The 22,966-nt window shown below is 39.5% G+C and overlaps 1 protein-coding gene across 1 annotated transcript in view; it reads right to left on the bottom strand.

Moving 5' to 3' along the window:
• The window catches only part of LOC126191425 (diacylglycerol O-acyltransferase 1), a 127,606-nt gene that overhangs the window by 34,788 nt on the left and 69,852 nt on the right, over nucleotides 1–22,966 (bottom strand). The window contains exons 2-3 of the mRNA XM_049932302.1: nucleotides 12,598–12,726; nucleotides 9,302–9,396 (exon numbers count right to left, since the gene is read on the bottom strand). Of these exons, the coding sequence (XP_049788259.1) occupies nucleotides 9,302–9,396; nucleotides 12,598–12,726 (224 nt within the window). The remainder of the gene's footprint in view (nucleotides 1–9,301; nucleotides 9,397–12,597; nucleotides 12,727–22,966) is intronic.

The following is a 22,966-nucleotide window of genomic DNA, read 5'->3' as shown; positions in this document are numbered from 1 at the left end:
TTGCAAATTATAGTTAACAGAGTGGCTGACTCAGTTGCAAATTTCCACTTTTTTTGAATGCCACTGAAACTAACATCTGTTTCATTCTTCTTTTCAGCAGTGCAAAGAAAAACTGGGGCAGTACTTCTTGGTTCTCCTGTGTGAAAGGACATTTGAAAATGGAATAAAACTCTCCTGCTTTTGCTTTGCTACTCTCAATTTTAGTTCCTGTCTTGTCCACGAGTGACTGGACACCACTTTGATCAGTAACCAGTATGTTGGGCAGTATCTGCAAATGTCAAAAGGAAGAAAGTGTAAGGAAATGAGTTACACCCATTGCATGGGCATACTCCACCTTGAGCTAGGTTGAAGTCTAGTAAGAGACTTTTATAGTTGGCACTAAATACATCATCCAAGAAAGCTAGAGAAAGACTTGGCAGGTAAAAGATGTCATCTTCAAGCAGAGGTAAAGACAGCACACTGCTTGCCATGTGGACTACTTGGACTATAACACATTGAGACTGCAGCAACATTATGCAGAATGAGTGCTCACAGAAGAGATTTGCAGAATGACTGATGCAAACCCCACCATGTCATGATTTAGACACACAAATCCAGCTTTGTGGCTTCCACTGGTGGAGACCATTTTTTTATAGTCTGGAATTTCGGCAGATGCTACCAAGTTTGCACTGGCAGTAAGGCAAGTAGATCATCAATGCACTACTGAAGTGCAAGATATAATTACCGCATGACCAGAGGCTAATTTCTATTACTGGCTTAAAGCAGAATTGATTTGGTGAGTTTCAGCATTGCAGGAAGAGTGAATCTGTAAAGCCCTCACTTGGGAAGATTTTAGAAATAAGGCATTCACAATATTTGTGGCACCTAAGAAGCAAAGTATTCAATTGAATCTCTTTATTCATCCATTAACAATATACATTGTATGTATGTAGTCCACTACAATATAATTTCTTATATTTAATTTGTTACAAAAACTTGGATAATAAATATAAATATTTCATATCAGTATACATAAATAATATTACTTTTCCATGTTCAGATATACTTCAATGTTATAAAAACTATGTGTTAGTAAAAATTGTTTAAGATCTACCTTGAATTTATGAAATTCTTTAATTTTCTTAACTGTAAAAGGCAATGCACTAAAAAAGTATTTTGGGTTGGTAGTTTACACTTTTTCGGTAAAGTGCTCCTTTGTGGATGTGTGTGTGAAAAATTCTCTGTTCTATGTTTAATGGTTATGAACCAATTATTTAATGTCGATAATTCATGGTGTGTTTACAGAAAGCAGACACATTCATAGATGTATAAGCTAGGAGGAGTCATTTTAAATTCTTTAAATATTTCCCTGCATGATACACTACAGGGAACCCCTTTCATTATTCTAATAGACCTTTTTTTGACGTTTGAAAGCTTTTTTTCCTTACCTATATTTCCCCAAAATATCACACCATATCTAAGCAAACTGTTCATATAAGCATAATAGGCACACAGCAATGATTCAGTGTTGCAACATTTCCAAACCGTTCTTAGCACATAGCATCATTTGCCTAGTTCTTTACTCAAAACTTCTAGACGCTTTTCCCATCTCAAGTGCTCATCCACCCATATACCTAGGAATTTTGTGTATGGAGCTTGTGCAATAACAGTTTCCTAACTCAGCTTTTACTCTTCATCTAGCTTTACTTTCAATACTACTGAAATTCATCAATACTGTTTTATTCTTATTTATGATCAAAGCATTATCACTAAACCATTTTCCCATCCATTTACTGTTCTAGAGACACTCTGCTGTAGATTATCCTCAGTGTATCCTTTTATAAAAATGCTAGTGTTGTCAGCAAACATCACCATTTCTGAAACTGTCAGATGCTTTGGCAAATCGTTTATATACACCAAGAACCACAGAGGGCATAACACAGAACCCTGAGGCACTCCATAGCTAGGTTTTTGAAGTCAAAGTTACTCTTTACCTTAATGACATATTTGTACTTTCTGTTGTCTATCAGATAGACAAGACTTTAACCCTTTGAAGGCAAGTCCCCAGACCCCATAAAATTCTAATTTCACAAGCAGTAAGTCATGGCTGATTAGATCAAATATTTTAGATAAATTTAAAAATATCCCACAGCTTCGTTCTTGTCCAAGGCATTTAGAACCATTTTCATGAATTGGAAGACTGCCATTTCTGTGGATCTGTTCTTTCTAAACCCATTTTGAGCATTAGTCAGTATTTTATTTTTATTCAGAAAGTCAGCTAACCTTTCATAATTACTCTTTCAATTAGACATGGGAACCATTCTGGACAGCTTATTATGCACAATATGGAGCAGTCATTTGTCACAGCCCATTAAAGAAATTATAGCATCGCAGTCTGACATATCTTTGGATGTAATAGTGGAGTTGGGAGATAAGATCCAAGATGCTATGACACTGGCTACTGTCAGCGCAATCACTGCGCAGTGTGCTAGTGTGACGCAAAGTGTTTCAAGTGTAGATTATGATGCCTTGGCAGCCAAGCTAGATTTATTGATGAAGCAGTTCAGTGAACGTAACTCTACAATCTGAACAATGACAGAAGCATGAGTAATACTGCCAACACTTGCGCAGCAGGTCACTGATGACCTTTTCAACAACCAAACCTGAGCAGCAAGATATCTTCTGGTATCACCAGAAACTTGGTGAGCAAGTGCACACATGCATAACCCCTACAGTTACCCAAAAGGCAATGGCGTTCAGAATAGGTGCCTCCTCTGATTTCCAGTCAGTGCCTGAGTGTGTGTGAGAGAGATCAGTGGCCAGAAATATTTAATAGACTCTAGATCCAATTTGTCCATTTAAGTGTCGTCGTAACTGCCGTCTGCTTCACGTCTGCTGTGCAGCGAGCTACCTTAATTTAAGTATTAACTGTATTTTTCTTACTTGTCACTTCTTCCGTGTGTTTTTGCTTTTAGGAAGATTTAATTGTCGAGTGCTATTAATAGTTCCATAGATTTCGTGTTTGTTTTGAATACAGTCAGAGAGAGTCCCTTTAGTCAACCATAGTGCCAGTAGTGCTAGTGTTTGTTTTCAATACAGTCCAGAGACAGGTAGTGCTATTTTCATTGTTTTCTACAAGAAGTGGCTAGCAACCACAGTTTAGTCAATAAACAGCCGCCTTTAGTGAGTTAGCAGTCTAGTTAAAGGTTGATTAACTCTCTTCAGTAAATTGATTCCTTAGGATAGATAGGATGTGTGACTGCTGTGTACGGATGCAGGAGGAGGTGGCAACTGTTCGCGAACAGCTGAGCGTGTTGATGGCCGTTGTCAGCCATCTTCAGGCTGCTGCCTCAGAGTGTAGCGGCAGTGGGGAGTCTGGTGCATCGCAAGGTACACCCCAGGTGTTACATGCTTCACCCACTGTCCCTGGTGTCAAGACATTTTCGCGGGTACCGGGCGCGGTTGGGCTACCCTCTCCCCAAGGGGAGTGGCGGGTTCAGCGGCGTTCACGGCGTACGAGGCGGAGGGTCAATGTGGAGGCTGGCCGTGTGGCATCGCCCGCTCTGCTTGTGAGTGGACATGTTGCTGCTCCTTCAGCAAGGTCCAAGCAGGCACACGGGGGGGAGGGATTTATTAGTTATTGGAAGCTCCAACGTTAGGCGGGTGATGGAGCCCCTTAGGGAAATAGCGGGAAGGTCGGGGAAGAAGGCCAGTGTTCACTCTGTCTGCTTGCCGGGGGCTCTCATCCGAGATGTGGAGGAGGCCCTACCAGCGGCGATAGAGAGAACTGGGTGCACCCGACTGCAAATTGTTGCCCATGTCGGCACCAATGACTCCTGCCGTCTGGGTTCAGAGGTCATCCTCAGTTCGTACAGGCGGTTGGCGGAATTGGTGAAGGCGGAAAGCCTCGCTTGAGGGGTGGAATCAGAGCTAACTATTTGTAGTATCGTTCCCAGAACCGATCATGGTCCTCTGGTTTGGAGCCGAGTGGAAGACTTAAACCAGAGGCTCAGACGATTCTGCGGAGATCTGGGGTGCAAATTTCTCGACCTCCGCTATTGGGTGGAGAAATGTAGGGTCCCCCTGAATAGGTCAGGCGTGCACTACACGCCTGAAGTGGCTACAAGGGTAGCGGAGTACATGTGGAGTGCACATGGGGTTTTTAGGTTAGAGAATACCCTCACTAGGCCTGACAAGACGCCTCCTGAGACGCGGCAAGGTAGGAGTAGGCGAAATGCAACAGGGAATAACAATATTAATGTGCTAATAGTAAACTGCAGGAGCGTCTATAGAAAGGTCCCAGAACTGCTCTCATTAATAAACTGTCACAACGACCATATAGTACTAGGGACAGAAAGTTGGCTGAAACCAGACGTAAACAGTAATGAAATCCTAAACTCAGATTGGAATGTATACCGCAGAGACAGGCTGGACAGTGAAGGGGGAGGCGTGTTTATAGCGATAAGAAGTGCAATAGTATCGAAGGAAATTGACGGAGATCCGAAATGTGAAATGATTTGGGTGAAGGTCACGGTTAAAGCAGGCTCAGACATGGTAATTGGATGTGTCTATAGGCCCCCTGGCTCAGCAGCTGTTGTGGCTGAGCACCTGAAGGATAATTTGGAAAATATTTCGAGTAGATTTCCCCACCATGTCCCCCTGAATAGGTCAGGCGTGCACTACACGCCTGAAGTGGCTACAAGGGTAGCGGAGTACATGTGGAGTGCACATGGGGTTTTTAGGTTAGAGAATACCCTCCTCTGGGTGGAGATTTTAATTTGCCGGATATAGACTGGGAGACTCAAATGTTCATAACAGGTGACAGGGACAAAGAATCCAGTGAAATTTTTTAAAGTGCTTTATCTGAAAACTACCTTGAGCAGTTAAACAGAGAACCGACTCGTGGCGATAACATATTAGACCTTCTGGTGACAAACAGACCCGAACTATTTGAAAAAGTTAACGCAGAACAGGGAATCAGCGATCATAAAGCGGTTACTGCATCGATGATTTCAGCCGTAAATAGAAATATTAAAAAGGGTAGGAAGATTTTTCTGTTTAGAAAAAGTGACAAAAAGCAGATTTCAGAGTACCTGATGGCTCAACACATAAGTTTTGTCTCAAGTACAGATAGTGTTGAGGATCAGTGGACAAAGTTCAAAACCATCATACAATATGCGTTAGATGAGTATGTGCCAAGCAAGATCATAAGAGATGGAGAAGAGCCACCGTGGTACAACAACCGAGTTAGAAAACTGCTGCGGAAGCAAAGGGAACTTCACAGCAAACAAACATAGCTAAAGCCTTGCAGACAAACAAAAATTAGGCGAAGTGAAATGTAGTGTGAGGAGGGCTATGCGAGAGGCGTTCAATGAATTTGAAAGTAAAGTTCTATGTACTGACTTGGCAGAAAATCCTAAGAAATTTTGGTCTTATGTCAAAGCGGTAGGTGGATCAAAACAAAATGTCCAGACACACTGTGACCAAAATGGCACTGAAACAGAGGATGACAGACTAAAGGCCGAAATACTAAATGTCTTTTTCCAAAGTTGTTTCACAGAGGAAGACTGTACTGTAGTTCCTTCTCTAGACTGTCGCACAGATGACAAAATGGTAGATATCTAAATAGACGACAGAGGGATAGAGAAACAATTAAAATCACTCAAAAGAGGAAAGGCCTCTGGACCTGATGGGATACCAGTTCGATTTTACACAGAGTATGTGAAGGAACTTGCCCCCCCTTCTTGCAGCGGTGTACCGTAGGTCTCTAGAAGAGCGTAGCATTCCAAAGGATTGGAATAGGGCACAGGTCATCCCCATTTTCAAGAAGGGACGCCGAACAGATGTGCAGAACTATAGACCTATATCTCTAACGTAGATCAGTTGCAGAATTTTGGAACACGTATTGTGTTCGAGTATAATGACTTTTCTGGAGACTAGAAATCTACTCTGTAGGAATCAGCATGGGTTTCGAAAAAGACGGTCATGTGAAACCCAGCTCGCACTATTCGTCCACGAGACTCAGAGGGCCATAGACACGGGTTCACAGGTAGATGCCGTGTTTCTTGACTTCCGCAAGGCGTTCGATACAGTTCCCCACAGTCGTTTATTGAACAAAGTAAGAGCATATGGACTATCAGACCAATTGTGTGATTGGATTGAGGAGTTCCTAGATAACAGGATGCAGCATGTCATTCTCAATGGAGAGAAGTCTTCCGAAGTAAGAGTGATTTCAGGTGTGCCAAAGGGGAGTGTCATAGGACTGTTGCTATTCACAATATACATAAATGACCTTGTGGATGACATCCGAAGTTCACTGAGGCTTTTTGCAGATGATGCTGTGGTGTATCGAGAGGTTGTAACAATGGAAAATTGTACTGAAATGCAGGAGGATCTGCAGCGAATTGACGCATGGTGCAAGGAATAGCAATTGAATCTCAATGTAGACAAGTGTAATGTGCTGCAAATACACAGAAAGATGGATCCTTTATCATTTAGCTACAAAATAGCAGGTCAGCAACTGGAAGCAGTTAATACCATAAATTATCTGAGAGTACGCATTAGGAGTGATTTAAAATGGAATGATCATATAATGTTGATCGTCGGTAAAGCAGATGCCAGACAGATTCATTGGAAGAATCCTAAGGAAATGCAATCCGAAAACGCAGGAAGTAGGTTACAGTACACTTGTTCGCCCACTGCTTGAATACTGCTCAGCAGTGTGGGATCCGTACCAGTTGGGGTGATAGAAGAGATAGAGAAGATCCAACGGAGAGCAGCGCGCTTTGTTACAGGATCATTTACTAATCGCGAGAGCTTTACGGAGATGATAGATAAACTCCAGTGGAAGACTCTGCAGGAGAGACGCTCAGTAGCTCGGTACGGGCTTTTGTTAAAGTTTCGAGAACATACCTTCACCGAAGAGTCAAGCAGTATATTGCTCCCTCCTACGTGTATCTCGCGAAGAGACCATGAGGATAAAATCAGAGAGATTAGAGCCCACACAGAGGCATACCGACAATCCTCCTTTCCACGAACAATACGAGACTGGAATAGAAGGGAGAACCGATAGAGGTACTCAAGGTACCCTCCGCCACACACCGTCAGGTGGCTTGCGGAGTATGGATGTAGATGTAGAACTATGGACTATGTTGCACGGAAAGCAACCACCCACATTATTCTCCCTGAATGCAGAATGCAACTGTCATGACAATGTACAGTGCTCTGTGTTTGTGACTAGACCTGGATTTATGATGAGCCTAACCTACCATCAGAACAGACTACCTCACTCATTATAATCTACTGCTGGACATGAAATACTCATGTCTACATGACAACACCACCACAGGCTTAAAAGTGTCAGGATTTTAATAAAATCCAGCTGTTGATATTGCCAAAGTAATACAGATAGTGGACAGTGAGTAAGTGGAGCTGCTGAAGGGACTTCCAGCTCTGATACGACCACGTGGAGCTCCTAAGCTAGTGAGGCATGACACTGTCCACTACATGGAGACAACTGATGGTCCCTCATGTCTCGCAGGCCACTACATTTGGCTTCAGATCATCTTAAAATTGTGAAAGCAGAATTTGACAGTATGATTCCTGAAGGTGTAATGTGGCCTTCCAACAGCTGCTGGTCTTTGTCACTACATTTGGTCCCAAAAAAAGGATGGTGCATGGTGGCCTTGTAACTACAGAGCCCTGAATGCCTGAACAATACAAGATAGATACCCAGTACCATTGTTACTGGAAGATATGTTGAGTGGTGCACTTATTTTTAGCATCCTGGACTGTGCAAAAGCATACTCACAGATCTCTGTAGCCGACTGATACATTCCCAAGACAGCAATAATCATTCCGTTTGGCCTATTAGATACCAGATTTATTACATTTGGACTTTGAAATGCTGCTCAAACCTGGCAATGCTTCATTGACTCATTGCTAAAACACACAACTTTTGCTACTGTTTAACGTGGATGATATTTTAGTTTTTTGTCATTGGCAAAGCAAAGTTGGCAGCAATTAACAGAAGTGTTTCAGCAGTTGGAACACTATGGCATTGTCCTGAACTTTGCCAAATTTGTCTTTGGCCAGCCCCAACTGGATTTATTGGGGCATAAGATAACAGCAGCAGGACCACTTCCACTGCCTTATAAGTGAAAGCCATCTTACAGGTTTCATGCCCAAATACAACTGAGGAATTGCATTGACTCCTTGGCACATTAAATTTTTATCGCCATCATGTGCCACACACTGTAGAGTTACAGTAACGATTAACTGCAGTGCTCACTGGCCCAAAGAACAAGGGTAACCCACCTATAACATGGACTGATAGTATTTTTGTGGCATTTCATGTGGTCAAAAAGAGCATTCAAGATGCTGCACTACTGATGCACCCTGAGCCTGCTGCACCTTTGACACTAGTGGTCGACACTAACCAAATGGAAATCAGTGCAATGCTGGAACAACAAAGTAGTGACACACACAACCACTCATTTTTCAGAAACAACCTATCAACTTCACAAAAGCTGTGGAGCACCTATGACAGAACTTCTGGCCATATATGAGTTTGTTGTCAGTAACCATAATGCCTTATAAATGAGAATATACTAAGTGATACAGACAACTGTACCCTAAAAATCGTAGGCTCATCTATGGAATACTTCCATTGTCAGTAAAGAGATTGGTGTGTGCTTTACTTCATCTTTGTACACACAGAGTTTCTGGCAATGAAGATATGACACCACCACCACCACCACTGCTATAATTTTTCTTCTTGAATGTGACAGTTCACTTTTTCAGCACACCATGCACATTGTTTACTTATTAAACTTGGAAATTTGAGCTCTAAGTACAAAATGGAAACAGTATGAGGAAAGTTAGTACATAAAATGAAATGTCATCTGGATAGGGCCTCCCATCATGTAGACAGGTCACCTGGTGCAAGACTTTTTAGTTGAAACCATTGAGGTGACTTGTGTTGTTGAGGATGATACAATATATAATGATGACAACACAACACCCAGTCTACATGCATAGAAAATTCCTGACCCAGCTGGGAATCCAACTCGGTCCCCTTGCAAGGCGTTCTGCCACACTGACCACTTAGTTATCAAGGTGGACAGATAGATGAAGCTGTATGTGGGCCTTTTACTAAAATTTCACAATGCTTAAGACTGACAATATTTGCTTTCCTCTACTGTTCATTAATATTGCTTCCCAACTGATTTGTTTCTTTGGTCACCAAGTGCATTTTTTTTCTTTTTACCAGGAATCATGAAATTATTCATGAAAGATGATTATAATAATTATAACAACTTACACATCAAGAGCACAACAGATGGATGTTCTGCTGTCCCCTCTTGTTGTCCGCTAAGGAATATTATCCACTGTCTCGGGTCAACGCGTATTCCATATCTGAAGAGAGAAAGAGAAGAACAAGAAACTTTTCATACATGTTGTTTATGTTCCATATAATACAATCACTTACTCTGATGCTTAATGAAAGTGAGCAAAATATTAAAAAAATGTAATGCACATTACCTTTAAAGTGAAGTTCCAGCAATCCTATGGAAGTAAAGGGTGCATAAAATGTAGACCTTTTCTTCTGATAATTTAGTTCATAGTTATCAGAATCAACATAAAACCAACACAAACAGTATACAGGCCAATGTCGCAAGCAGAAAATGAAGAGGTAGATGAAGTATATAATGTTATTGAACAGGTAATTCAGTATGTGAAGGAAAATGAAAATTTAATACTCACAAATGACTGTAATGCAGTAGTAGGGTAAGAACTAGTAAAAAGAGTTACAAGAGAATTTAGACTGTAGTAAGAATGAAAGAAGAGAAGAGTAATTGGATTCTGCAATAAATTTAAGCTAGTAATAGCAAATACACTATTCATAAATCAGAAAGGAGATGGTATAGTTGGAAAATAGCCAGCAACATGGTATAATTCCAACAGGATTACATCTAGGTTGGATGGAGTCTGAATTCAAATGTTGAATTGTGGGGCATACCCAGGAGCAGATACACACTCAAATCACAATTTAATAGTGATGAAGAGAGGCTGGAGTATAAGAACTGTCTGTAAGAACCAATGTGGAAAGAACTGGTGTGCTGAAATACCAAGAGATAATGATAGGCATTTTGAGTTCTCTAAGGCTATAGATACTGCAATAATGACCAATACAGTTCAGTGGAAGAGGAATGGACATGTCTAAAAAAGGCCAATCACAAAAGCTGGACAAACATAGGAACTAGGCAAGCACCTGCTAAGAAACTTTTGGTAATACTTAAACTGATTAATGAAAGAAGGAAACAAATATTCAGGGACAGACAAGGATACAGCAATATAAATAAAACTAGAATGGAGTAAATATGAAGTGCAAGGAAGTGAAGATAGAATGGCTGTTAGGGAAACGTGAAGAAATAAGTCATACGAAGGTGTTAGCATGAGAAAAGTGAACACATTCAGTGAAATCAAAAGCATGGGGGACAATATTAAGTATGGAGTGGGAATTCCACTAGAAGAGAAAGCAGATATCTGGAAAGATTACATTGAGGGCCTCTACAAGGATGAGGAATGATGATGAAAGAAGAAATGAGAGTTGATATGCAAGACATAGGGACACAAGTATTGAAGTCAGAATTCAACACAGATCAGGAAGACTTGGGATCAAATGAAGCAGACGTGATATATTCCTTTGGAATTTCTAAAATCAATGGGGGAAATGCCAACCAAACTAGTTTGGCTCTAAGAAAGGTAAAAGCACACAAGAGGCAGTTCTGACTGCAGTTCATACTGGAAGCAAGATTTAAGAAAAATCAACACACTTTCAAAAGATTTTTTAATGTAAAAAATTTATTTAGAATAATAAAATGGTGCAATATGTTCAGTATTCCAAAGAAAGTAGATGTAAACTGTAGATGATAATGGGTATCTAAAATACTTAGAAGAACCAAAGTGGAATAGTATGACTAAGACCAAGAACACAGTGCTTGGATTAAAAAGGGCCCTCCTGCTAAATCTATACACAGGAAAAGCAATGATGGAAATAAAAGAAAGGTGCAGGAGTGAGATTAAAATTCTGGGTGAAAAAATGCCAATGGTAAGATTCACTGATGACACTGCTATCCTAAATTAGAGTGAAGAAGATCTACAGAATCAACTGGATTGAATGAACAATCTAAATGAGGTGTAGCAGAAATGAGAATAGCAATCAACTTATCAAAATTAATTAAAATACTCATTTAAAAAAATGTAATTTGAGACATAAAAATTCTCCTCACTAAGTGGCAGCAAGAGAATCAGTCTTCCTTTCTCATCCCATCTGGTAAGTCTCCACCGACCTGGGATTCTAGGCAACTTTCCCAAGCTCTCCCCATTTCCTAAACCTCACCAGCCCCTTTTCTTTGCCCCTCTTCCTTCCCCTTCAACTCTTCTGGAGTGGAGTGGAATCATTATGGATGAGTACATGCTCGAAAAATGGTGAAGACAGCAGTTGTCTTATCTAATGGGTTAATCTGGAATTTTAAATTATTTAAGGTAATGATGATAGCAAGAGGACAGTTTAAACCTCCAACTGTAGTGATTATCTGATTGTTCTCTATAAAATTGCAGACCAATTTTATTTGATAGTTAAATTAATTTTAAGGATGGTATTAGAGCTATGTAACAAGAAAATGGAAAACTAAATTTAGAAAAGATTTTTATTTGACATTTAATGTAGATAATGTGGGGAGGGGTGGTGGTGGTGGTGGTGGTGGTGAGAGATTAAATTAAGGAGATGGGACATTAACGGATTGAAAGAACCAGAATTTGTTTAGAATATAATTTAAATGGACAGATAGGTTGTTGAAATTTTCAAAGGGAAAGGAATACAGTAAAAGACAATGGATAGCTTAAAAGAAAAAACGGTGAATGCAGCAGAGGATCAAATAAATAAAAGACAAGGGTTGATAGAAATTCTTGGATAACACAGGAGATATTGCATTTATTTCATGAAAGCATTAAATGAAGCAGGTTAAAGGAATACAAGAATCCAAAAAAAATAGTGACAGGAAGTGCAGAATGGCTGTAAGGCATATTTGAAGGACTTAGAAGCATATTTCATTAAGGGAAAAAAAAAGAGATACCACCTACAGGAAAATTTAAGACATTTCTGAGAAAAGAGAAGAGCTCAGATTGAAAACCAGTGCTAAGCAAAGAAGAGAAAGCTGAAATGTGGAAGAAGTACTAGAGGTGTACAAGGGAGCTGAACTTGCAGGCAATATTATAAAAACAGAAGAGAATGTAGATGAAGGTGAAATGGAAGATACGATGCTGTGAGAAGAATTTGACAGAGCACTGAAAGACCCAGAAGTAAACTATGTCCTGACTAGTAAATTTTAAGAGTGTGAGTGTGCACGCACCAGTTACCTCTGAAAATGGATATTATCCTAAAGCTTAGCATGTTTTCCATTTTGTTTACATGTCTACTGATCACTGAGCAATTCAACTGTGTGAAATTTTTGCTTTTATTTCTTCCATTAATTATGTCCCAGTATTCTCTTTTCAAATTCCCTGAAACAATTCACTTCTTAAAACCATCAGCTTAGTCAGTGGATAACTTACTTTATTAGATTCTCCAGAAGCAATCTCATTCCACCAATAGCAAGCAGCAGGAATGCCCAGTTAACAAATCCGACAAAGTTGTCAAATCCTGATGACCATGAAAATAGTGAATCCCTGGGTCTATGACATCTGAAACAAAGTTACATTAGATTAGGTGAGAGTAATTGATAGAATAAGGGTAAAAAGGATACTGTGCAGCTCCAAGGAATGACTGATTTGTTTACCCTCTCATTCATTATATTTAGTAAGTTGTATGAGCACTCAACTGAAATTACAATTTCATACAAAAGGCACTATATACAATATAAAGTAAATATATCTTCAAATTGCCCAAAATAGACAATTTAAATTTATCAGTAACAGTGCCTTTGTATTTATCAGCAACTTCTCATATGTTATCTAAACTTCAAAAAATATTTTATGGCAGTTTTTTTGTATTTGTTTGAAAGGAAAACCTTAAAATAACCAAGTCAAAACTGTTAAAACATTTGCTATTTGTGTGATAGTTTGTTTACAATCCATATTTAAATGCAGCTACCATATGTCTGAAGTTATCCAGGTGGAAAGAGAGTGGCCACTTTTGTGAAAATGCCTTTTTAAACCATAATTATAAAGCTACATCTACACCTACATAATACTCTGTGAGTAACCACAAGATGATGATTGTGGAGTGCATCTTTTAACACTACTAGTTATTTGCTTTCCTGTCCCATTCACAAATATAGCAAGGGAATAACCACTGTCTATAATCCTCCATACGAGCCCTAATTTCTCTTATCTTTGCAGTCATTATATGACGTATGTTGGCGGCAGTAAAATCATCTTACAGTCAGCTGCAAACCCTAGTCCTCTGAATTTTCTGAATAATGTGTCACAAAAAGAGTGTGGTCTTCCCTCCAGAGATTCCCATTTGAGTTCACAAAGCGTCTCTCTAATATATGTATGCTGAGTGACCTTACTAGTAACAAATCTAGCAGCCCACCTCTGAACTGCTTTGATGTCTTTCTTTAATCTGACCCAGAGGGTATCCCAATCCCTCTATCAGTACTGAAAAATGGGTCACACTAGCATTCTACACACAGTCTCTTTTACAGCTGAACCAAATTTTCCTAAAAGTCTCCTAACCAATCAAAGTCTACCATTCATCCCCATCATTGTCATCACAAGCTTGTTACATTCCATATTGCTTTCCAGCATTACATCTAGATATTTAACCAATATGGCTGTGTCAAGCAGCCAACTACTGCCACTGGACATTACTAAATTATTTTTCCTTATCTGCATTAAATTCTATTTTTCTTCATTTAGAGCAAGCTATCACTCATCACATCAATGAGACATTTTGTTTAAGTCTTCTCTTATTCCACTACAGTCAGTTATGATACCTTCCCATACACAACAGCATAATCATCCAATAGCTGTGGATTGCTGCCCACCCTGTCCATCAGATCACTTATGTGCACAGATAAGAGCAGCCTCATCTCTCTTCCCTGGGGCACTATGACAATACCCTTGTCTCTGATGAATGTTTGCTGTTGAGGGTAACATATTGGATTGTAGGATATAATTTCCAACTGTTGTCGAGAGTGAGCTGATACGAAACTTCCTACCAGATTAAAACTGTGTTCCAGGCCAAGACTAAATTGAGACCTTTGCCTTTCGCAGGCATGCGCTCTACTGACAGTTACCCAAGCACAACTCATGATTGGTTGTCACTGCTTTACATCCACCAGTGCATAATCTATCTTCCGAACTTCACAGAAGCCCTCCTGAACAACTTGTGAGCCTAGCGCTCTAGGAGTAGTACATTTAGCAACACTTGACAGAACTGAATTTACTAAATTTTATATTGGAACTTCAACATTGTTCTAAAGACATGGAATAATTTCAGTTAACCAGTTTTTGTATGAACTCTTTCTGTAAACTAGGCTAGTATCAGAGTCACAATGTGTCTTGGGATTTGCTACAAACAAACAAACAAACAAACAAACAAACAAACAAACAAACAAACAAACAAACAAACAAACAAACAAACAAACAAACAAACAAACAAACAAACAAACAAACAAACAAACAAACAAACAAACAAACAAACAAACAAACAAACAAACAAACAAACAAACAAACAAACAAACAAACAAACAAACAAACAAACAAACAAACAAACAAACAAACAAACAAACAAACAAACAAACAAACAAACAAACAAACAAACAAACAAACAAACAAACAAACAAACAAAACATGTACCCTACAGAAGCCCAATGAAAGCACCAGATTCAACTGTCATCTTTTGAACTCCGCTGCATATGACAGACAAAATGGACACACTGATTTTCCATGACTGCAAGAACTTTTTGCCTGCCCACAATGTATTTAAGTTGCAATTGAAAATTTCACCACAGACAACATGGGGCCTTCTGTGGACAGTAATGGTGACTAATCTCTCATGGTAGATCACCATAACATTGCTCTATTTGAGGTATGGTCAAAATATACACACATTAATATTTTATTCATTTGTGAGTTCAGTGTTACATGTCTATTATCCAGTAACAGAAGGCTAAAGTAACAAACCAAGCCTTAGGGACCTTATAATGTTTTAGAAAATGAGGTAACTAATCTCTACTGCATCTATAACTATTCTCGGCAAATCACCATGAGGTGTATGGCAAAGGATACATCCCATTGTATCAATTATTAGTGTTTCTTCCCATTCCATTCATGTGTGGTGCACAGGAAGACTGATGTGTGACCATTCACACTGCCTTTGTCTGCAGACGTTCAATTATCCCCCGTTAGACCTATTTTGTATGGATACCTCACACTTTAACAATATTTTAGAACTGGTTGCACAACTGATATTTAAGCAAACTGATTTGTAGACACATTGCACTTTCCCAATATTCTACCAATAAGTGGACATCTACCACCTGCTTTACCCACAACTGAGCCTATGTAATCATCCTACCTCATTTCCATAGAAAGAGGTACACCCTGGTATTCATACAAGTTGGCCAATTTAAACAGAGAACCTTTGATATTTCAGTCACAGGATACTACATTTTATTTTTTAGTTTTTTAATTTTTATTTTTTTTCTTCATTGGAGGAAGTGCACAGTTTTACATTTCTGAATATTTCAAGCAAGTTGCCAATCTTTGCACCACTTCAAAATCTTACCCAGCTCTGACTATGTTTATGCAGCTTCTTTCGTACAGTACTTCATCACAGATCAGGTAACTGATCTGTCTTCAAACCATCTGAGATTACTGTTAATATTTTCTGCAAGATCATTGATATACAACATGAACAGCAAGGGGCCCAGAATTCTTCCGTAGGGCACACCTGAAGTTACTTTCACATCTGATGACTTTCCATCCACAGTAACATGCTGTGTCATCCCTACCAAAAAGTCCCCAATCCAGTTATGAATTTCATTTTATAGACCATATGATCATGCTTTTCACAACAAATGTAGGTGTGGCACTTTGTCAAATGCTTTTCAGAAATCAAGGAATACTGCATCTACCTGACTGCCTTGATCCAAAGTTTTCAGTATGTCACATGAGAAATGTGCAAGTCGGGTTTCACATGATCCATGTTTTTGCAATCCATTCTGGTTGGCATTGAGGAGATCAATCTGTTCATGATACCTCATTATGTTTGAGTTCAGAATATATTCTAAGATTCTAAAACACGTCAGTGTCAAGGATACTGGATAGTAGTATTATGGATCACGTCTACTACACTTCTTGTAGATGGGTGTGACCTGTGTTTTTTTTCTCCAAGAAATGGAAATGGGTTTTTGTTCAAGGGATCTACAATACACTGTAGTTAGAACCACAAATCTGGTACAAAATCTGCTGAGGATTCCATTAGGACCTAGAGCTTTGTTCAGTTTTAACAATTTCAGCTTTTTCTCAACACCTCTGGCAATAATACTTATTTTATTCATCTTTTCATTGATATGAGGATTAAATGGGGCCTGTTCTCCAAGGTTTTTCTTTGCAATGGAACGTTTGAAAATGGAGTTAAGTATTTCATCTTGTTTTGCTACCCTCAATTTCAGTTTCTGTCTCATTTGCTAGAAACTTGACACTAACATAAGTCTCTTTATCACATGACAGATATGTGAACTGTCATGAGGTCCTGTAGTGGGCAGGTGTTGTGGCAACAGTAATACACCTTCTCACCTGTATCTGCACCCATACTCTGCAAATTACTGAAATCCATGGCAGAGGGTGCTTCCTACGGTATCATTAAGCTCCCTCCTGTTCCATTCGCATTTGGAGTGTGGAAGGAATGACTACTATAACATCTTTATGCAGCCATAATTCGACTAATTATGTCTTTTAAGCCTGTTTGGGTGTGACCTAGTAGTACTCATTGTATGTTTAAAACCTGGTAGATGAATAAAAATGAGGCGATTTTCAGAAGAATCAGCACTGAAAATAATATGTGATGAAACTGAGAAGAAGCAGGGACGGACAATAAACCATGTTTTAAGACATCAGGGGATAACTTCTATGGTACTAGAGGCAGTTACAGGCTAAAAACTGTAAGTGAAGACATATGGGAAAAAAAATTTAACTGGGAAATTTGTGTATAAATTATACCACAATAAGAGAGTGGCACAGGAGAGGAATTCATTTGGAGCTGCATCAAACTGATCAGAATAATGACACTTTTTTTTAAGTTATTGCCAGTTCAACCACATTGTTTGATCTTTCACCAAATGATGCTAACACTGACACTCACAAAGATTGTGCCACATCGATGAAGTCAGCTAGAAACCCAACAGCCTTAAACAGCTTTCAAGATACCACAAGCAGTTACCCAAAGCAATGTCTTGACACAGACACTGGAGACTGACACATCAAAGGGAAGGAGTGTGTCACTGTATATGGATTCAACCAAGTTGTGAAGGAACAGACAAAAGTTTTGTTCTGTGGCACGGTGTAAGTAGACCACCAACGTATAGAAGTGCTTCAGAAAGAGACATGATTTCTGCACACTGATAAGAGCTTTCTATGTACAAAATTTCTTGAAACCAATTCTGTAGGCAATATGAAGGAAGATTATCCATGCCTTCCATGTGTGGTGAAGTCTAAACAGAAATATTCAGTAGAAAGAACAGTCAAACTTCATGGACATTTGGATTGATATCAGTACTTTCATCACTAGTCAGAATGTTTCTGCAAGCAAGTTTCTTAATATGGTCCATTGTTCACAGAACTTATGTCTCATGGCAGATTGCAATAGAAGAAATTGGCATCATCAATGAATTATAGGAGTTTAAGTAGGATCATACTGAGTGACAAATTATACTATACACTGTTGTGATCAATTTGACACTCGCTGACTTTGATGGATGTCAATCTTTACTCACTAAAATGTTTTGTGGGCATGGGCAGATGAGGCTCCACAGTACCATCAAATTAGTTTGCTTTGGTCCATGGTCCATCAGTAAAAATTCCAGAAAAAAAATTACTGGTTGGTTGATGATTTTGGGACCAGACAGTGAAGTCAGTCTTTCAGTCAAGTGGATGGAGTTAGTAATGTCCACCAGAAATTTAATTTAATTATGAAAGTATCTAGGAGCAGTAAACTTTAGGCACTGAAAGCAATATTGATGCCAAAGCTGAGAAGGAATTCAAGAAGAAGTAGAAGTACATGGATCAAGCCAATGCATGGGTCGGAGCAGACAAATAGTCTTCCAGGGCACATCAGTGGTGAGAGAAAACCTCACCCATACCTGAATCCTTCCAATTCAATTACGAATGTTGTTTTCTTTTAGGGCACAGAAAGTGACTGGTCATACACTCATATCAGAACCATAGAACATGAAGACAAAAAATGAGTTAAAAGTGATTATACATTAAGCCCAATTGATGGAATGAAAGATCACTAAAAATCGTGACTGAGAAAGGTCCATAAAATACACCATAGGGACAATGGAGGTCCTGAACTAAAACTTAAATGCCCTTCACCAAATTGCTACAATGGATAAAAAGTGAAACATATTTGACAGCCCCCGTGTCATTCACCTAAACTGCCGATAACTCAGATGGCAAACATAAATGAGAACATAAGTGGTTAAGGAAGGGCATTCTATCAGGAAATGACAAACCACCAAAGGTTGAGGTCAATGTGAAAGTGTTGGGGGAGCACCACTTAACAAATGGCGACAGCTAGAAAGACAGTGCCCAAGATACAACCTAGCTAAAATGATTTCATGGCGAGGGGGTTGAGTGGAGGTCTGCCAAGCCACTGAGAGGAGGTTTAATTCCCAAGAGCTTCCCAGCAGATTAACACTGTGTGCCAGATAGACTCCAACTCGGGACCTTTGCCTTTGGTGAGCAAGTGCTCTGCCATCTGACCTACCCAAGCACGACTCACAATCCGCTCTCACAGCTTCAATTCTGCCAATACCCCATCTCCTACCTTCCGAACTTCACAGAAGCTCTTCTGCAAACATTGCAGCACTCCTGGAAGAAAGAAAGCTGTGAGGATGGGTTGAGAGTCTTGCTTGGGTAGCTTAGATGGTAGAGCAGTTGCCCACAAAAGGCAAAGGTCCCGAGTGTGTCTCAATCTGGCACACTGTTTTAATCTGCTAGGAAGTTTCACTGTTTTCAGCAGTTATGAACAAATGGGGAGGGGTCTGTGGAGAGTGGAAGGGGTTATGTGGTGACAGCACATTCTGAAGTTCATTTCTAAAATGATTTTGCTTGAAGTCATCCAAACCCCCTGTCCCCAGTATCCCTCCCTCAGTCTTTCATCCAAAGTCTATTTACACTCTTGTTATAAGGCCTACTATAATAACTGAAGCCAGCAATTCCAAACATAAATCTTAAAACACCCACATATGAAATGACTGAAAATGCAAAATTAAAAAAGAAAAGAAAATCAAGCAATGTCAGAATTCAGTATTTTGTAGTGATGCATTTTATTTTATTTTGAAACAATGTACAACTACTAGTTTTCAAATTCTGCACTGACTGTGTAGCTGTGTGTGTTCAGCCGCCAAGCTAGCAGTCCCTAGATTCAGGAGGCAAGGTGGTTTGACTCCATCCACTGGCAACCTCAAAAATGATTTTCTGCGGTTTTCCATTTTCAATTTAGGCAAATACTGGGGTTGGTCCCTTACCATAGGCCACCTTTTTTTCCTGACATACTCCAGTTCCCTTAAAGATACAGCCCCTCTACTTAAATGAAAATAGTTGCATTTAAGGCAAACCAAGCATCTCTTCACAGATCTTGGCACTAAAAGCCATACGATAAATAAATAATATCCTAAATTCTTCTCATTTAGGCTCATGTATTTCTCTGACAGGACATTCCTTAATCCGTAAAATGAGCTTTACATTGCACAAAGTGATACACGCATACTTAAATGTCAAAATCTCTGAAGTGTGAGGAGGAATAATTCCAAATCATTTGTACTTTTGCCACCAAAAATTATTGTAGCTTCCCAGCTGAACAGTGCTCTTTATTCCAAAACCATTGTCAGTAATAAACCCAGTGTCACAAAATATTTGTGCTCATACATTCTCCATCGCTTCCTCAGCTTAAATCCAGACTGAAAGAAGAAGAGTAAAATGACCTTGGAGGGTGAAGGGAGAGTGGAGCGTAACAGCTGTTTAGTGGTTTGCTGAAATACAATACTCCTAAGTAATGAGACTACTCCACTAGAGTTTTCATCAAGATCATTTTTGGATAAAATGATTTATTGTCCTCTATGGAAATTCAGAATTAATGAAAAAGTTGAGTCTTTTTAAGATCCTCAAACAAATTGGATCCTCCCCCTCCACCCTCCCCTTGATAAAATCCTGGTCATGTCCTTAGTAGGGGTGATTTAAAGACTGATATTTTTTTCTTGTATAAATCAAAGCACAGCTTCTAGCAAAAATGTTTCTCGGTACATTAAACTACGTTACATTTTCTACAAAAAAGGTCATATTCATTTTGGCTTTAACAGTTTCCACATTCATTCACAGGTCAGTAAAAACTAACATTACCCTTAAATGAAGTGGGTTAAAATAAATATTCAATGCATGTGCCACATATAAGTTCAGTAGAACTGTATTAATAGGTAAACTGTGTTCCAGGGGTGCAACACAGTGGAGGGGAGGAGGCATGTGTGGGGTAGAAGGGCGAGGGAAGTTAGGTCACCGAACTGTTTTCATGCACTTCCCTCTTTCATAGCTCTTCAGAGTAAAGATTAACCAGGCAATTAGTCTACCTACTCAGTTATGTCACAAGAAGCAACTACAGGCAGTTTCATTATCTTCTATCAACCATCCACATTGTGTCTTAATCACTGGCGACATGATGTGCAGAAATGCCCAACCGTGTTTATTTGCCACAAAATGCATTAACACTACATAGAATGCAAAGATGAGTTACTAATAATACCAATTCAAGGAATGCACACCATTCTATATTGCCAGAAGGGGAATTTGTTCTTAGTCATCCTTTATGGCAGTTCTAGTGTCTTCCGGAAAACAGCATTTCTGTCCAATTTCCTTATGAGAATAGAACAAGCAACTTCATTGAGCACATCTTTATATGTAGTAGTGTTATTTTCACAATGACCAAGAAGTGTAATTTGTAAGTTCTGTTGCTGCTTTAAAGCACAAAACAACTAAGGCCATAAGCAGCCATGTCATAACTTAAAACAATCATTAGAACAAGGTGAATACAGCATAGCTGAACAAATGTAGTGCACTCAGTACACATAGACAAAGTGAATCGAAGATCCTCGGATCCAAAGATATGGTGCTTTACACCAGCAGCACCACAGTTATTGAATTTTGTTGGCACATCAGACCGAACCGAAGGGGACTGCTTAGCTGAGGGGTGAAACACAATGTCCTTCACATGATCATCATTCACAATGTCACTAAGTGGCATGCTCTGTGTGTAGCATGCTGTTTCTGCATAGCTGCACTTGACTGTGGCCATGTCAGGATGGTCATGGTTAAGTGGCCACCGGCATGGCTGGGCTCAGGTAATTTCTCACTTTTAACCAAATGCACATTAGGTACACTAGTAAAGACACAAGCACAGTTAACAGGGTTCGAGGCACTAGCACAGAAGGACACTGGTAGAGCCATTGTTCCAAATACAGTGTGGACCAGCACATGAAGTCCATTAATGATGAAACAAAGCACAAAATAATTCCTGAACACATGACAACTATATTGGAGTCACCATTGTGGATATTACGTGTCTTAGATCAGTAATAACACACTTTAGCTGTCGAACATTTATTTAAGCACAGAACAGGGAGAATACAACACGGCTGTATAAACGTAGTGCACTCAGTACACATAGTTAAAGTGAATCAAAGCTTCTCGGTCAAAAGATATGGCACTTTATGCCAGTGGCGCCACAAACTAAACTAACACTTCCCCTTTGAGGAGGTTGCTCAAACAGTTGAAAATTCAGTTTCCTTGACCATATTACGACAAATGAAAAGCAGAACATGATCCTCAGCTCACCCTGTTACATGCTAAAGTATCTTTTAATTCTGATGGCAAACATACTTTAAGTAGTAAATGGTTATAAAATCAGCATTGGGTCAGAAAATGGTGCACTACAGTAAGCACAGTGGTGCTGGGTCTCCACTTAAGTGGTGGTGACAAACAACGATGCCCAATACACAGCTAGCTAAAAATGTCTCCTCACGATGAGAGGGGGAGGTGTTTAATTTCCCAGAGTTTGCCCCCATATAGAAAAGACTAGTGGTCATGCCAGAATGAGAATGTTCCTACAAGCAGCAACACAGGCATCTGTAGAGACAGAATAACTAAAATGCCTAGGTAGTCTGATTCTAGCCTTGGCAACAGCAGCAGAAACTTCATTTCCCAACACTCCAACGTCACATGGGACCCACATAAACATGTTTGATCCATCATCAGTGAGTGAGTGAGTTGACACATTCTTGGATACATTATACTAAGGGATGGTATGTGAATAGCATATAGAAACTCTGGAGCGCAATAAGTAAATCTGAAATTAATACACAACAGAAGTGTGTCATCAGATGTACTAGGTGGCCTGATAGAGGGCGGAGAGCTCTGCAAAAAAAAAAGAAAATCTGGCACTTTACTAGAAGCCAGTATCTAAAATGTATGTTGCCAATGAAAAAGGTGCATCTGGCATCACAGTTGGTTTTACAGCCATCAGTGTAGAGGAAGGTGCTATCTCCAAGCTGCTTGCAAAGTTCAAGGAACTTACAGCGATAGGTTAAGTCTAGAGTAGTGTCCTTGGGAAGCAAACTAAGACCAAGATGAATGTGGACATCTGCATGAAGCCAAGGCATTTCAAGGCTCTCACCCCTCGATGATATGGCAGGTAACTTAA

The sequence above is a fragment of the Schistocerca cancellata genome, chromosome 6, assembly GCF_023864275.1.
Source record: "Schistocerca cancellata isolate TAMUIC-IGC-003103 chromosome 6, iqSchCanc2.1, whole genome shotgun sequence".
NCBI classification, from domain to species: domain Eukaryota; kingdom Metazoa; phylum Arthropoda; class Insecta; order Orthoptera; family Acrididae; genus Schistocerca; species Schistocerca cancellata.
The sequence above is the reverse complement of the archived record's forward strand: the minus strand, read 5'-3'. Positions and strand labels throughout refer to the sequence as shown.